Raw genomic sequence first — 17806 nt, forward strand, 5'->3', positions numbered from 1 at the left:
CACCATTCTCCTGCCTCAGTCTCCCGAGTGGCTGGGACTACAGGCGACTGCTACCATGCCCGGCTAATTTTTTTGTATTTTTAGTAGAGATAGGGTTTCACCCTGTTAGCCAGGATGGTCTCGATCTCCTGACCTTGTGATCCGCCTGCCTTGGCCTCCCAAAGTGCTGGGATTAAAGGTGTGAGCCACAGCTCCTGGCCCAATATACCCTTCTTATACCAGAAGGAAAGAGACACTCTTATCACCAAGGAGGGGAAGTTAATTCTGAGAGAAATCTGTATGAACCTTGTTAACAAACCTGCATCTTTCCACTTTTCCAACCAATGTAACTCCCCTAGCTCAGGCCCTTTCACCTTGTCACACTTACTACTCTTTGCCCAACTCAGTATATAAGCTTTCAACTCTTGTTTCTTTGGGTCTTCACGTTTCTTGTGAGGACTCCCATGTACGTGTAAAAAAAAAAAAAGAGAGTAGAAGATAAATTTTTCCTCCTCTACAGTGGTTTCCAAGTTTTTAATAATTACCAATATGGGTTAAGCTTTCAAATCCAAAATGCTCCAAAATATGAAACTTTTTGAGTGCCGACCTGATGCTAAAAGGAAATGCTAATTGGAGCATGTTGGATTTCAGATTTTTGGATTTGGGATGCTGGATCAGTCTAATGCAAATATTCCAAAATCCAAAGAAATCTGAAATCTGAAACACTTCTTGTCCAAAGCATTTCAGATAAGGGATACTTTTTCTTTTCTTTTTTTAAATAGAATGCTTCACGAATTTGCATGTCATCCTTTATTAGTCCATTTTCACGCTGCTGATAAAGACATACCCGAGACTGGGAAGAAAAAAGGGTTTAACTGGACTTAACAGTTCCACATGGCTGGGGAGCCCTGAGAATCATGGCAGTAGGCAAAAGGCACTTCTTACATGGTGGAGCCAAGAGAAAATGAGGAAGATGCAAAAGCGGAAACCCCTGATAAATACACCAGATCTCGTGAGACTTATTCACTACCATGAGAACAGTATGGGGGAAACCGCCACCATGATTCAAGTATCTCCCACCAGGTCCCTCCCATACACGTGGGAATTAAGGGAGTACAATTCAAGATGAGATTTGATTGGGGATGCAGCCAAACCACATCACATCCTTGTGCAGAGGCCATGCTAATCTTCTCTGCATCATTCTATTTTTTTTTTTTTTTTTTTTAGTATATGTGCTGCCAAAGTGAGCACCAGATGAGGGGTACTTAACCTGTACTCCTGTCTCTTTGTGCACGTGCTGGTGCTTCTCCAAGATGTATCTCGGGAGTACAGCTGCTGCATCCGGGGTCAGGTATAGCTCCAGATTTATTAGACATTGCCAAAGTGCTCTGTAAAGTGGCACTAATTTATACTCCCGTAAGTTTGGCTGTCTTGGGGAAGGGGAAGCCAGGGGCACAATTTAATTGTAGCAACATGGATGGTGTATTTCACTTAATAAAGTGTTGTGAGGTAGGCAGAGCAGGATTATTCACCATCCTCAGCAACCTTTCAAAGGTGAGGAATCTGAGACGCAGGGGTTGAGGGATTTAGCCGGATCCCAGAGATAGGAGGGGTTAGAAGGAGGATGTCAAGCCATGTGTCTGACCCGACAGCGCTCTCCTTATGTTAGTTTCTCTCCCTCCTCCTCCCTAGCACAGCCACCTTGCACCTTATATGAACACAGACTCAGCCTACTCACCAGCTTTCTGAGACCACAAACAACGAAAGCTGGCTGCATAGGAGGGAGAGAGGCCCCAAGGAGGGGCTCTGTGGTGCAACCCTCCTGGACTTCTCCATCCCAGTTTCCTTGCTGGGGTCAACTTGCCTGTGCACGAAGATTGCATCTGGTAGTATTTTTGGACTTAAGTTGCTCTAGGAGGGCATAAATAAAAGCAATAGTAAAAAAGACTTAGCAGGCTGGCTCACACCGACTGCTTGAGCTCAGGAGTTGGAGACCAGCCTGAGCAACATGGTGAAGCCCCGTCTCTACCAAAAATATAAAACTTAGCCAGGCGTGGTGGTGCATGCCTGTAGTCCCAGCACTCAAGAGGCTGAGGTGGGGGGATTGCTTAAGCCCAGGGAGGCTGAGGCTGCAGTGAGCTGAGATCACCCCACTGTATTCCAGCCTGGGCGACAGAGCGAGACCCTGTCTCAAAAAAAGAAGAAGCAGAAGAGGCCAAGATGGGAATCTCCAGCCCAGAGAAGGCGGGGCAGGGGAGTGGCACTCAATGTCCCTGAGTTGCTGAACCTCCCACACACCAAGTGGCTGCAGTCATCTGGGCACCTCCTCCCTTCACTCCCTAACCCCAGGCAGTGTCTCAAAGAGGGCAACACCCTCCACTCAGAAATGCTCAGCACAGAAACGTGACCATGGAGCAGAGCTTAGACATGGGTGACACCAGGCCACCAGGCCTGTCTGAAGCAGGGCTTAAGTCCTAGGTAAGGACTTCTCAGCAGTACCCCCTCTCCCCTGCAAAGAGTGGGTCAGAAGCTGCCCTAGACTGGGCGGTACCAGAGCTGGGGCCAGGGTGCCCACATCTCAGTGAACTCTTGACACAAAAATTCGGTACCAGAAGGCAGCTCTTCATCTGCAAGAACCTTCTCAACCTTTGGTTTTTCTGTCTCCTTGCCCTCGGGTCTTTCCTTCCCAACATGGCGCTGGGATCCAGGGGGTGATGAGAGGCTGTTCAATCTTGCTGCCTCCCACATCCTGCCCTCCAGCCATGCCATGTGGGTGCGGCCCTGGCTGTGTTACCAGATGACCTCAGGCAAGTTTCCTCTTCTGAAAGGGCAGAGGATCTAACAAGATAGCATGTCAGGAAGCACCTGGCACGCAGGACCAACCGATCGTTCGCTGATGAAGCTAAAAGCTTCTGATCCTTCCCAGGAACCCACCATTCTCAGCCCAATTCCTGTTTGTTCACCTGTGCTTTTTGGTAATTAAAAAAGTCCTAAGTCTCACCCAACATGCCTGAGCAATTCCAGATCTGGCTAAGGACTGATACCAAAAAGCAGAAGACTGATCTTGAGAGCCTGTTCTAGCCCTTTCCACCACCCCATGTCAGACCGCAGACCACATCACACCACACCATGTTAACTACGCCACACCACATACTCCCATCTCACCACACCAACCACATCGCCTCTGTTCTGCTGCCACGAGGCAGCATGGCACCTGGAGAGCCTGTCACCGGCCTTCCTGGTCCCTGCCCGGGTGCCAGAAGCACCATCACTCCACTCCTGCCCAGGACGTCTCCTGGCCTTCGCGGTGCCAGCCACTCAGCTAACCTGCACTGCCCAGTTCTGAAGTCAGGTGCCAGCTAAGTGTCTGTCAGGCCTTAGTCCAGTGCCTCCGTATGGACGCTGACAGTGTACAACTCACTCAGGATTTCCTTCTTAATGTGTACCGTTTTGCCCCTAGAGACCTTATGCAGACTTCCTAATTAGAGCACTGCATTCCTCAGGAAATAGGTGAGCAGAGCACATCAAGAGGCTTATTTTATTTTTGACATTATCCTGTTTTAGGGCAGTTTTTTTCAGTAATGAGAAGGTACCAGATGCCCTGGAAATCTGACACACCCATTTGAGACTTGGGGAGGACAAGAGCAAGGCCAGGAAAGTCAACTCCAGGGGAGTCTCTGGACTCCACAGGACCAGCTAAGAAGGTGTCCTTGGACTGTCCTTGTCAGCCATTCACACCACAGCAGGGGACAAGCACTATGCCCTGCAGAAGGCTGCCAAACACCTCTTAGCACTGACTCACTCTTTCCACTTCCCACTTCCTGCAAACAGTTTCCTTGACAATTTCCAACTCCTGGATAAAGGGACATCACTTCCTTTGGGAGTTAGATGAGTTTTCACTAAATGTGGATGTGAGAGCTAGATAAAATATTAGTCACTTGTTCTTAAAAATTGTGGGCAGGATAGTGTCTGTCATGGTTCAAATCAGACTTGTAATTTAAAAAAAGGTGATTTTTTTGTTTGTTTTTGAGACAGGGTCTTGCTCTGTCGCCCAGGCTGGAGAGCAAGGGCGCAATCACAGCTTACTGCAACCTTGACTCCCTGGGCTCAAGTGATCCTCTCACCTCAGTCTCCCAAGTAGCTGGGATCACAGCCACGTACCACTATGTCCAGCTAATTTTTAAATTTTTTGCAGAGATAGGGTCTCGCTGTATGTTGCCCAGGCTGGTCTCAAACTCCTGGCCTCAAGCGATCTGCCTGCCTCAGCCTCTCAAAGTACTGGGATTACAGGCGTGAGCCACTGTGCCTGGCCGAAAAGGTGATTCTTGATTGAGGGCAAACACACTTTAATCAGTCCCACCCACCAGCCTGGTCTCGGTGGGTCCACTGAGAAAGGCTAGGCATTTGCTGAGGAGGCTCAGTCCTCTGAGCATGAGGTAGGAAGAAGATGGGACAGGTAGCAATGCTGGCTGAGAAGGTAGGTCCCACTGCGGGCACAGATGGGCTCAGGCAGCACAGATGACCGAGAGGAATACCCAAGAGTGGTCCATCCCCATCTTAGGCACCCCCATGGACACCCAACTGCTTGGTCCTCTGCCTGGGTCACTGGCTGGTGCCAAAGGCCTGCTCCATTCTGCAGCCACAACACCCAGCCCATGGGGATGGTCAGGCAGGGCTTGAGAAGACTCCTGCCTCCTGGGGCCTGGCTTACACCTACAAGAAACAGCCACCCATTTGTAGATACCCACTGCTAATGCCTAAGGACCCTCTCTTGCTGGCCAGTTCTCCTGTCCCTTGAACTTGATCCACAACAGTAAGGAGTAAAAACAAAGGGGCAGAGGAGGCCCTTCAGAGTCTGGGAAGATGAGGTGTCAGAATCTGCAAAGCTTGGTTTCCAAGTTGTTAAAACAGGCATAGTTAAGAACAGCCTGGGCAACACAGTGAGTGCCCATCTCTACAAATTACAAAGTTAGCTGGGTGCAGTGGTGTATACCTGTGGTCCTAGCTGCTTGGGAGGCTGAGATGAAAGGATCTCTTGAGCCCAAGAGATTGAGGCTACAGTGAACCATGATCATGCCACTGCACTAATTGGGCAACAGAGCAAGACCCTGTCTCAAAAAAAAAAAAGAAGAAAGAAAGAAAAGAAAAACAGGCACAGGATCTTAGGAGGCAGAGAGGACCTCCTTCCTGTACCAGGGTCCCCTCTACCACACTCATGGCCATTGTAATCCCAACACTTTGGAAGGCCAAGGTGGGTGGTTCACCTGAGGTCAGGAGTTTGAGACCAGCCTGACCAACATGGTGAAACCCCATCTCTACTAAAAATACAAAAATTAGCCAGACGTGGTTGTGTAATCCAGCCAGGATTACACGCCTGTAATCCCAGCAACTTGGGAGGCTGAGGCAGGAAAATCACTTGAACCCAAGAGGTGGAGGCTGCAGTGAGCCAAGGTTGCACCACTGCACTCCAGCCGGGGCAACAAAGTGAGACTCCATCTCAAAAAAAAAAAAAAAATTGTCAGAGGCTCTAAGGAAGGACTTTGGTGTGCTCAGGCTGTTCTAGGAGAGTGTGGGCAGTCCCCCAGGGCTCACCTCCCCACCCTGCCTTGCCTGTTTTCCAGGACACTCACTTTTCCAGCCTTCCCTACAGCTAGAGGCAGTTCAATGACCCAGCTATGGCCAGTGAGACACAAATGAAAGTCTGATATGAACCCTCATTGTAAGATGACACAGGTATACATAATACATACATACAGATGCACATGTATCAGTCAGAGTAAGTGGTTTATCAGTGAGATGAAGTGAGGTCAGTACAGGCGGCTTTTAAAGAGGTTCCATGTAGACCAAGAGAGTGACAGCTGAAGTCAAGGCAACCAGCACAGTTTAAAGTGGGAAAGTGTGAGACTCCGAAGCAGGGATCTACAAATTGGGAAACAGGGCACCTGTAATAGGATCGATGCAAATAGCCATGTATTCCCTGACAGGCAGCCAGAATCTGTCAAAAAAGACTAGACTAGAGGGGCTTTCTAAAAGACTCATGGAGAGGTAATGGGTGATTGTGTGGAGGTCAGATGTGGGCAGCAACCCTGCTGGGAAAAGGGGCACCAATCAACAGACAGCAGAAAGGAACCGACCTTTCTCCAGAATCATGACATTAACTTAACACAGGTACAGACGGAGAAAACCTGTGGGGGGGCTGGATCCTGAACAAGACAGGCCGGGCCCAAACACACAGTTACGACTTTCACTGACACATCTGACTTCTCCTTTCATGGCTTGGAGCAAAACAGGAATAGCAAACCCACCTGTGAGAAGAACCCAGCAGGCTTTGCAGCTTTTGTCTTAATCCCTTAGGCTTCACAGGTGTTAACATTTGCTAAAAAGAAAAACCCTAACTTACTATGAACTCAGCACCATTCATTCTATTGGATTTCAGATCATTTTTCAAATAGGGAGAGAGCCAGCTCACGTGTTGCTGAGACACTGGCTGCTGAGATGAAGAACTTTGTGAAGCGCAATGGAAGAGGGACTCAGAACTCCAGAGAAGAGTTAGGGAAACAGTTGCCAAATGGTGGTGAATGACGGATGATGAGCCAGAGAGTACCATGTGGGAGGACATTCACATCAAATCTTGGCTGCTACCTCCTGAAGGTCTGGATGTCCTCTCATCAAAATACTGGCAGCTCTTAGGTTATTCTTTTTTTGTTTTTCAGACAGGGTCTCACTCCCTTTGCCCAGGCCGGAGTGAAATGGCACGATCTTGGCTAAGTGCAGCCTCAACTTCCAGGGCTTAAGTGATCCTCCCACCTTAGTCTCCTGAGTAGCTGGGACTACAGGCATGCACCACCATGCCTGGCTAATTTCTTTTTGTGTTTTTGGTGAAGACAGGGTTTCATCATGTTGCCCAGGCTGATCCTGAACTCCTGAGCTCAAGCAATCCACCTGCCTCGGCCTCCCAAAGTGCTGGGATTACAGGCATAAGCCACCTGGCCCACTTTCCTCAGTTATTATGTCCCATTTGGGACCATAACTAAGACCTCGCAGGCCGCCTGTTGTGACGCTGGCCTGAAATGCTCTACAATCACTTAGAATTATTTATCAGAGGGGATGTGAATAGACATTGTGTTCAAATTTAGCTTGTAAACTACCTTTCTGAGTAATAAGATCCATAGCCCATAACCATCTAGTGTTGACAGTTGGGTCTTTGTTGCTATGAATTCCCACCACATTAGAGGCCTAGATTGGGAGACCTGCCATAAACTAGTACTCACACCCGATGGGTGTGTCATTAACTTACTCCACCCCTTGGAGGTACTAGTGTTATTCATGCCATTTGCAGACCAGAAAATGGAGGCACAGAAAAATGACCTGTGGTCAGGGCCACAAAGCTGGTACAGCAAGAAATGGAATGCAGTCTTAGGTAACCTGTCATCACCCAAACCTGTCATGGTACTCGGGTAACACACATGCACATGCAGGCACACACACCAGAAGCAGGTTGTGGGGTTTCCCACTTATTAATATGAATGGTCTCTATCCCTCTTTCCCTCTTCACTGAAGATGTTACTCTCTTACTCTCCTCCCTGCTGTTCTGCAAAGAATGTCTGACTCTAAGCAGGAAGTTTGGAATTTACATTTTCTTATGAGTATAAAAAAGAAAATCCTTCAGAATATTCTTTGACAAACTAAAAATTAATGAATTATTGAAGTGGGAGCATATCTGAATTTAACTTTTCTTTGGGAAGAGGAAAAAGGCTGAAGGGAAAAAACAGCTAATTCAGCAATAATATATCCTTATTTTCAGCCTTACATGCCATCAGTAGGAATCCATTCAGGAGAAAGAGAGATCAGAAGAGAAGCCCGAGTGGAAATGAGAACAAGCTGCGAAGGGGCCTGGCATTCCAGTCACTCTAGTGAGCCGCCTCCTCTAGGTCTTCGGGGCAAGGCTGGCTGCAGAAAGAGCCTCTTGGCCCCGGAAAATTCACACCCAGGTTGGTCAGCTATCTTCACCATGCCTGGCAAGACCTCTGCCAGCCTGGACAGACCTGGAATGTGCTGTCTTGAACTGGGTGGGACTTTGCGGCAGAATAAAGGGAAGGTGAGTGAGGTCGTCATCTTCATTATCCTCTCACAGGACCAGCTTTTATTTTATTTATTCATTTAAGGACAAATTTTTAAAAGTAAAGTGAATGAAACCATTTGTGATTAAGATACATAGACAGAACTTCAATGTAGAAAAAAAAAAGACCTTGCTGGGAAACAGATGATGAGAAACACTGTAAAACATTTCACAGACGCACAAAAAGCTCACATTGTAAACAGGATTAAGCTGCTCTTGATTTAGCCCGTAACATCAAGGTTTCATTTTGCTCAGCCTGAGATCTCGCTCAATTTCAAACTGCCTGTGATCCACTCGGTCGAGGAAGGCTTTCCGTTCAATGTACCTAGAAGATGAAAACAGTGTTTGTCAGTAGAATCCAGTAGGAAAAACTCCTCCCCTGCACAGTCCCATCCCCCAGGGATAAACTAAGTTACAGTAAATGGTGCCGAGAGTGACCACCCATGACTCTTCCAGTACAATCCAAACCACTCACATTTGGTCTAAACAAGGATGGCGAAAATAAAAGGAAGGCAACAGCTTATCAATGAGAAAGTATATTAGAGGCTGGGTGGCAGGAAGATGTTGCAATTTTCTAACAAGACTTTAAGGGCAGAAGAAAGAACACCGGTTTACCCAAGCATGGGTTCAAGTCCTAGCTCTAGCTCACTGATTAGCTGGGCAAAGGAATGAACATCTTTGAGCCTCACTTTTCTCTACAGCAGCATGGTGATGCTGTTTTTCTTGGCTTTAGTGGTGTGTTGAATTGGTGGGTAAGAGAAAGCTACGCCTCCTGCATACATACATCAAAACATGAAAAGGGGGCATGTGGTAATGAAGGAAAGAAGACAGTAAAAATGACCTCACAGGACTGCAGTGAAGGTGAAGTGAGCTGAGGTTCATAAAGTGCACACTTTAGAAGTGATTTAACTGCTTTGAGCTCTTTTCTTCCCCTCATCCTTTTCTCCTCTCCGCAGTATCCTCCACCCTGTTTGGGTCTAGGTTGCTTCTGCTAAGATGACAGGAGAACTCTTTCCCTAAATGCCTCTAAGAGAATGAGTTTAAGGGCCTCTGATCTCTCCTTTCAAGGATCCCCTTGAAAGGTGGACACTCTGTTCCCTAATCTGGTTGGGTTCAGCAAACTTTCCCTCTGTCCTCCAGGCAGGACGGGAAAGCAGCAAGGGCTGAAGCACAGGCACGCTTGCTAGGAGTGAGGCTGGCTGCTTAATGAGACACAGCTGCATCTTAATGCACCTCCTCACCATAAAGCGTGCTGCGATTTGCCTGGGCGGAGGAGATCTCTGCTGCTAATTAATCTATGGAGAGAGCAAAAATTGCCATGGAAAATGGGAGACAAAATTGAATCTCTGCACTAATTTTTCTTTTGTTGCACTGTGGAAAATATGCATCTGTCATTACAAAGTCATTACATTTATAGTGAGAATGCTACCAGGTTCAGAAACCTGTGTTCCCCTGCTGAGTCCAGGGCCTTGCTTTCCCTTCCAACAGCATCCTAGGAAGTACCATCCATCCTACCTCATTTCCAGCTAGGCCTGACTACCCTGACCCTTCTGGACGGCTGGCCAGAAATGTACAGGCTCTGAGGCCAGAGGGCTGGAGGTTTGAGTTCTGTCATTTGCTGTCTGTGACTCTGCAAGTCACTTAACCTTGCTAGTTCTGTTTCCTAATCTGTAATAAAGATAATAAATAATGGCTAGTCGTCTCCACTCTGAAGGACTGTTGTGTGGATTAAATAAAATAGTGTCTACATCACACAGGGCACAGAGCAGGTACTCAATAAAATGATAGGTAATGTTATCATGGTTTTAGGAAGCCAGCTTCCAACAGGCTCCCAAGGACAGTAGATGGCCCAAGTCTGGACTTACGGTTTCAGCAATGAGGAACCAAAACACCTGGTCTGGCTCAGGTACTAAGCTGCTGTGTCAAAACCGTCAATGAGGCCAGAATGGCTGGAAACACAATGACAGGGCCTACTCTTAGGTTTGATAAAAGCCCTTGGGGTTAGGATTGTCAGATTTAACAAATAAAAATACAGGCTGCCTGGTTGAATTCGAACTTCAGAGTCCCTGGCAGTCAGGGAAGCTGCAGACAGCATGGACCCCTTTAGATAAAAAGAGAAAAAGGGAAGACAGGTAGGGAAGTGTAGACATCTAACAACAAACTTACTTCCCACCTCCCACTAAGAGACCCGTGATTCTCGAGTGGGGGCTGCTAACCAAAATGGTCTCAGAGGCACGTTCACTACAACTGGTCATCTTTCCACCCCAGCCCCACCAGCCCAAGGGAGGCTCACTACCACGGGGACCAGGATTTTGACAGCACTGCACTTTAACTGTCCCCTGGAAGTGCTAGCAGAAAAAAGAGAGGTGAGCCTCAGCATGAGATCTTGCTGTGCTGTTGTTCGCCTGGGGGTGTAAGAGGAATTTAGGGTATGTTTCAAGAGCCATCTTCCAGTGCTACCTGTCTGGGAGATCAGGTGGAGGGAAGGAGTAAGTATGTGGCTTTAAGCATTTGGGGTCTTTCTTCCTGACTTTATTTTTTTAAGACAGGGTCTTGCGCTTTGTGGCTCAGGCTGGAGTGCAGTGGTGCAAACACAGTTCACTGCAGCCTCGACCTCTCAGGCTCAAACAATCCTCCTGCTTCAGCCTCTCAGGTAGCTGGGACCACAGGCACACACCACCACACCTGGCTAATTTTAAATCTTTTGTAAAGATAGGGTCTCTCCATGTTGCCCATGCTGGTCTCGAACTCCTGGGCTCAAGCGATCCTCCCACCTTGGCCTCCCAAGTGCTAGGATTACAGGTGAGAGCCATCGGGCCCAGCCCTGACTTTCCTGTAAATAAGAAGTGACACTTAAATGAGGATGCTAACTGGGTATGAATAAAGGTCCTGCACGTTCCCAGAAGCTGTGTTGGGTCCAGCTGACTTTGAGACTATCAAGAGTGAAGCCCAGGTTGGGTGCTAAACAGGCAGGTGCAGTCAGAGTTTAGGTTTAGGGAGGCCTCAGGCAGCAGTGAGGGGAACATGTGCAGGATGCAACTGAATTCTCAAGGGCAACCCAGACAAAGGCCATCAAGGCAGGTCTGGTGACTATTCCCCAATTCACAGCCATCTGCAGCTGCTAACGGGATGCCTGTGACGGCCTTGGTTTACTGCCAAGAGCTGACCATGAACAAAACTACTTGATATGGACTCTCCCACTGCCAAGAGACAGAAAAGGTACTAAGAATGACAGTAGCTCTGACATTTAGTTTTTGTGTGACTTTGGGCAAGATACTTAATTTTCTGTGCCTTTTTTTCCTTCTCTGTAAAACAGAATAACAACTACAATAACCCTCTGGCAATACAATGAAACTGTGAGAAGTGCTTTGTATACAATAAAACAAAAAATAGCTATGGGAGTTGTCATGGGCTTGGGGTTCTTGCTTCCCATTTCTTGTGTGTGTGTGTGTGTGTGTGTGTGTGTGTGTGTGTGTGTGTGTGTGTGTGTGTGTGTGTGTGTGTGTTTAGTAGAGATGGGGTTCTGCCATGTTGGTCAGGCTGGTCTTGAACTCCTGGCCTCAAGTGATCTGCCCGCCTCAGCCTCCCGAAGTGCTGGGATTACAGGCGTGAGCCACTCTGCCCGGTCTTGCTTCACATTTCTTCTGACTTGACTTTACCTCTACAGAACCTCAAAACCCAGGGCAACTGGAACAGAGACCAAGAGACTAAATGTCCCTGAAAGAGGAAGGGCTCATTAGAAAGGCCACCTCCTCAAAGGTGGCCACTGAGACTCAGGACATTTTCATGCACTTTAAATGGGTCACGGTCCCAGAACAGACCCACCTGAGGACAAGTGCAATGGGAATCACGGCTCTTGCTCTTGATGTGTCCGGGTGCTTTTCTGGCCTGTGCACAGCCCTTTTGGGGGCCCAGCATGACTCAGCCCAGTCCACAGGGAAGCCTAGTGGTGGGGGATGCATCATCCCTTTCTGCTTCCATTGCCTTCTGTGGCCCATTTAAGAGGCTCTTCACTTTCTTTAATAAAATATGCTAAGAACCTAAGGGATTTTCTAGTCTTTCCTTTTAGAACCAGGTTAGGCACAACAGGCTCTGACATCTTTTGAATCTTCCAACCCAAATTATTTATCTGCCACCAATTTCCCTGAGATCTAGGCCAATGAAAAGGGAGGGAGAAACGGAAGCAGAGGACAAGAGAAGGGTAGAAAATGCTACTAGGGAACATGTCAGTACAAGGCGAGCATCCCAAATCCAAAAATCCGAAATCTGAAGTCCTCCAAAATCAGAAACTTTTAAAGCACTGACAAGACACAAGTGGAAAATTCCACACCTGACATCTTTGCTTTCTGATGGTTCAATGTACACAAACTTTGTTTCAAGCACAAAATTATTTAAAATACTGCATAAAATTACCTCCAGGCTTTGTGTATAAGGTACATATAAAACAAATGAATTCTGTGTTTGTTTAAACTTGGGTCCCATCCCCAAGATTGCTGATGATGTAAAAGCAAATATTTCAAAATTGAAAAAGGTCTGAAATCTAAAACACTTCCAGTCCCAAGCATTTCAGATAAGGGATATTCAACCTGTATCTGGGAACCCACCCTGCAGGAGGACAGAGGGCCTTTGAGGGTGGTAAGGCCCAATGGAGTGCTGACCCGACGTAGTCACCCTGGCTGAAGTCCCTGAGATGCCTCCTGCACCGCTGGTCAGGAAGAGGGAGAGCACAGGGAAGTGCAGGGAAACCTGAGGCAGTCACTGAGGACACTCCAAAGCTGCATTACTATCATGCTGCCCAGACAAAGCCAGCATTCTGTTCCCCAAGTGAGCATTCAAGGCAGCACAGACACAGGACAAAAAGTGGGTAAATGCATTTTCCAACACCACAAAGCATGGGCTACGGAAGCACTCCGAGGCTAGAATAAAGCTCTGGGAATGATGTACAGAGATACGGACTTTGCTGCCTCAAGAAATGCAGTTGAAAGAAGCAGGTTGCCCAATAGTACACCTCCCCCCTTCAGGAGGATTTAACTTGCAAACATCTCAAGGGTTAGACTGGAAGGGCGGTTTCTAATTAAGTTTCTTCTCCACTGCCTTCTTCCCCTATCACCTCTAGGTTGTGCTGGTTCTGAAAGAGTGACCCTGAGGGGTCATGAAAATATATTTTTTTGGAGAAAGAAAATTATTTTCTTCAGTCCCTCCTTCATGCCGCTCCAACTCACAAAAACACCTGGTCTCCAATTGTAACCTTCAATTGATTGATCAGACAGCAGCAGCTGGCACTAGCCAGTGTTTCTCTTCTCTATGCATGGATTCCTCCCCTTAAGTCAGTTGGCCCCCGCCTTAGCACTGCTAGATGCCAAGCTGCTGCTGCTGATCACCACCAAGAAACCTGTGAAATGGGTTACAGGACTGCAGGGCTGATCCTGGAAGGCTGTACTGGGCCCTGGGAGTCTGGAGCTCAGAGGAAAAGCAGCAATTCTTTGTTGGACAAATGACTGTCTCCGGTACAGGCACTTCAACCAACTCTGCTGACTGAAATGACGCCTGGATGGAAACATCATTCTGACGTATCATGCTCTTCTTTTCTGGGTAATTAATTCTAATCCTACTTGGCCGGGTGCAGTGGCTCACGCCTGTAATCCCAGCACTTTGGGAGGCTGAGGTGGGTGGATCATGTGGTCAGGAAATCCAGACCATCCTGGTTAACACGGTGAAACCCCATCTCTACTTAAAAAAAAAAAAAAATACAAAAAATTAGCCGGGTGTGGTGGCGGGCGCCTGTAGTCCCAGCTACTCAGGAGGCTGAGGCAGGAGAATGGCGTGAACCCGGGAGGCGGAGTTTGCAGTGAGCTGAGATCGCGCCACTGCACTCCAGCCTGGGGAACAGAGCGAGACTCCATCTCAAAAAAAAAAAAAAATTCTAATCCTACTAGACCGCCAAACAAAAGCCATGACTATCTGCTAGCTAGTGGGATGGGTGTTTAGACACTGCCATGGTGCAGCACCTGCTCTGGGCTGGTAACAGAATAGGGAACAAGATGTTGCCCTCAGGGACTTACCCTGAAGTAACAAAACATGTTCATAGATGAACAAAACATGACAACATGCATCAGATGATAGTAAGTGTCACGGAGAAAATCAAACCGGGTAGTGTGACTGAGGGTTCCTTGCGTGGGGGTACTCTAGAGTGCCATCTGCATAGAGCCCTGGATGACAAACCAGAGCCTCCTGGGGAAGGAGCACTACACAGAGACAGTGAGGCTGGGCTGCAGCGAGCTGGGGGAGAAGAGGACAGAGGTAGGCAGGGGACAGCTCGGGGAGGGCCTGGTTAACACTGATTTGAAGGGTTACCCGGGGGTGTTCCGCAGGGAAGAGATGAAAAATGGTATTTTTAAATTACTGCTTCTGCTGCTGGGTGGAGAATGGATGAAAGGGTACAGAGGTAGAAGCAGGGAGCGGAGCAGATGTCTGCGGCCTGTACTGGGGTGGTGGTAGTGGGGCTGCGTGAATAGAAATAAGCTGAAGTATTTTGTGATGAAACCATCAATTGGACTTGTGGGATGTTGGTGGAAAGACAGGAAATCAAGGATGAAGCCCAAGTTTTTCTTTTTTTGAGACTGAGTTTCGCTCTTGTTGCCTAGGCTGGAGTGCAACAGCATGATCTCGGCTCATTGCAACCTCTGCCTCCCGGGTTCAAGCAATTCTCTAGCCTCAGCCTCCCGAGTAGCTGGGATTACAGATGCCCACCACCACGCCCAGCTAATTTTTGTATTTCAGTAGAGATGGGGTTTCACCATGTGGGCCAGGCTGGTCTTGAACTCCTGACCTCAGGTTATCTGCCTGCCTCGGCCTCCCAAAGTGTTGGGATTACAGGCGTGAGCCACCATGCCTGGCCCCAAGTTTTTCTTTTAACAGTAGGGTAGACAGTGATGTGCCATTTTCTAAGAATTCTGAGGAATGAAGGTTCTGTTTATGGAGGGAAAGCAAGTATTTGGTTTTGAAAGTTAAGTTTGATGTGTCTTGGACAACCAGAAGGTGATGTCAACTAACAGCTGAAATGTAAGCCTGGAGCTCAGTGGAATGGTCAGGGCAGGGGATACTTTTTTTTTTTTTTTTTTTTTTGAGTCTTGAGTAGAGAATGGTAGCTGCAACTTGCAACTAGTGAGCTTTCCTGGGGAGGAAGAGATGACTGCCCAGGGCCCAGCCCTGGGACTTCCCAAGTTTAAAGGCCCAGGGAAGGAAAAAAAGCCAGCCAGGGATTCTGGGAGGAGATGCCACCAAGCTCTACTTCCCACCGCTGTGGAAAATATTCCTGAAGAGTTGGCAGGAACACATCAGGAAGAAACTTAAAGGAATAAAGCATCTAGCTTTCCAGTAAGGCCTGAGGCATGGTGAGGTCAGTAATGGCAGGTGGGAGAAAGAAAAGCGAGCACAGGACTCATGGAAAAGGGAGAAGACTCCTATTGATAAACATGCCTGGCCTTTCTTCTACTTATTTAATTCCCACAATAATCACGAGAGGTATATTAAAATGTTTCTACTTTATATATGAAGAAAATGGGGCTAGTACCTATGGTATGGGAAGAGCCAAGATTTGAATTGTTTATTGTAAAACATAATATACATACAGAAGAGTGCATGAACTGGGCAAGGGCAATGAATCATTATAAAACAAGTGCTCGCATGGCTCTGACTTGGTTAGAAGTAGAAGGCTGGAGCCTCGAGGAGGTGCCTGTATAATTCTTCCCCAAAAACCTACAGCCTACTCAGGTGACAGCCTGCCCAGAGCCTGTGTCTCTGTCTTCATTTCCTTGCTTTAAGTTTCTTTTTTCTCAACATTAGAGTTTTGTTGTGTCTTTTTTTTTTTTTTTGGTAAAGAGACAGGGTCTTTCTCTGTTGTCCAGGCTGGAGTGCAGTGAGTAGCTGGGACTATGGGTGCATGTCACTGTACCTGTCTTATGCCTCTAGAATTTTGAACCTGTGGTCTAGTGATTCTCAACCTTGGCTGTGCATGAGAATCACCTGAGAAGTAAAATTTAAAGATGCAGATATTTGTGACCTACCTGTTCTAGACTCTTGATTCAGCAGCTCTGTACAGAGGTGGTCACCTGAACTTTGGAAAATGTCACCAGAGGATTCTCATGCTCAGCCAAGGTGAGGAACAGAGCTCCAGTCCCTTCACTGGCCTAGGGGCTGGGCTCCTTTAATCCATCTGCAGGAGCCAGAAAAGGAGAGTGAGTGGAGATGTGGGGCTGGGCACTTAAGAAGGCAGATGAGAAGGGCTGAGGCAGAGCACAGAGCCAGTAGATCTGCACTGGAAACATGCAGTCACATCTGTGGAATCTGGCTGGGCGAATGAGGGGAGAAGCCTCAAGCAAAGGAGGGAAAAGCAGAGCATAAAGGAGGATGGTATTAGTTAGTTGTTCCCTAACCCAGTTATGTGACTTTCCACTGCCTGAAAAGTTCTCACTAGGCAGATGTTCTTTTTAATCTTGTTTTCCCTTCCAGTCTACATTTTGTTAACTCTTCCTATCTTTAACAGCACCATTCCTTACTTTTTTTTTAATTGAAATCTTTTATTTTTTGGGACAGGGTCTCACTCTTTCACCCAAGCTGAAATGCACTGGTGCGATCAGAGCTCACTGCAGCCTCAATCTTCTGGAGGTGAGCAATCCTCACACTTCAGCCTCCCAAGTAACTGGGACTACAGGTGTGCACCACGTCCAACTAATGTTTTTGATTTTTAGTAGAGGCAAGTTCTTGCTATGTTGCCCAGGCTGGTCCTGAGCTCAAGCAGTCCTCCTGCCTTGGCCTCCCAAAGTGCTGGGATTGCAGGAGTGAGCCACTGCTCCCAACACTCCTTACTTTTCTAAGACCTCTATTAACTCAAGCAGAGTGAACACTGTCCAACTCATATAATCAATATTCAGAGAAGCAATAATGTGTAGCACACGCTGATAGTTCCTCTGCTGTCTCAGATCACTGTGCAAGAGTGGAGAACAGGACAGAGCTGCGAGTTACTGGAGCTGAATCTGAATGGAGAGGTTTGGGGCGCATGTCAGAGCTACCACTCGTGAAGAGACAACACTGCACTTCATCCGGAGTCTTCCCCTGATCACTCTGGCCCCTTCTCCCTGTCCTGTAGCATTCCAGCTTAAGCTGATCTAGAAGTCTGCTAGTTAAACAAGCTCATGAAGCTGTTTAAAATGTTTTTTTGGGGGCTGGGCGTGGTGGCTCACACCTGTAATCCCAGCACTTTGGGAGGCCGAGGCGGGTGGATCACGAGGTCAGGAGTTTGAGACCAGCCTGCCCAACATGGTGAAACCCCGTCTCTCCTAAAAATACAAAAATTAGCTGGGCGTGTAGGCGCGCGCCTGCAATCCCAGCTACTCGGGAGGCTGAGGCAGGAGAATCGCTTGAACCCGGCAGGCAGAGGTTGCAGTGACCCAAGATCACGCCATTGCACTCCAGCCTGGGTGACAGGGTGAGACTCCATCTCTAAATAAATAAATAAATAAATAAATAAATGTATGTATGTTTAGGAAAAAAAAAAAAACCATACTGGTCAGCTTCCAGGTTCATTTAGATAATCTTGAAGCCTAATTTAGAAATATGACCCCCCCCCAATAAATCCTTTGTCTATCATTAATAAACTGAATGAGCTGGGTGCAGGGGTGTGCCCCTGTAGTCCTAGCTACATAGGAG

General features: G+C 47.5%; 1 protein-coding gene and 1 non-coding gene across 2 annotated transcripts in view; both read right to left on the reverse strand.

The window, feature by feature from the left end:
• Positions 1 to 1107: 1107 nt before the first annotated feature.
• LOC112437523 (U6 spliceosomal RNA) lies at positions 1108 to 1211 on the reverse strand. Its single transcript, XR_010110522.1, has one exon. It is a non-coding gene; the product is annotated as a U6 spliceosomal RNA (small nuclear RNA).
• A 6879-nt stretch (positions 1212 to 8090) lies between these two features.
• Positions 8091 to 17806, reverse strand: part of CFDP1 (craniofacial development protein 1) — a 142375-nt gene continuing 132659 nt past the window's right edge. The window contains exon 7 of the mRNA XM_008954904.6: positions 8091 to 8423. Within this exon, the coding sequence (XP_008953152.2) occupies positions 8333 to 8423 (91 nt within the window). The 3' untranslated portion in view covers positions 8091 to 8332. The remainder of the gene's footprint in view (positions 8424 to 17806) is intronic.

Source organism: Pan paniscus, chromosome 18 (genome assembly GCF_029289425.2).
Source record: "Pan paniscus chromosome 18, NHGRI_mPanPan1-v2.0_pri, whole genome shotgun sequence".
In the NCBI taxonomy this organism is placed as follows: domain Eukaryota; kingdom Metazoa; phylum Chordata; class Mammalia; order Primates; family Hominidae; genus Pan; species Pan paniscus.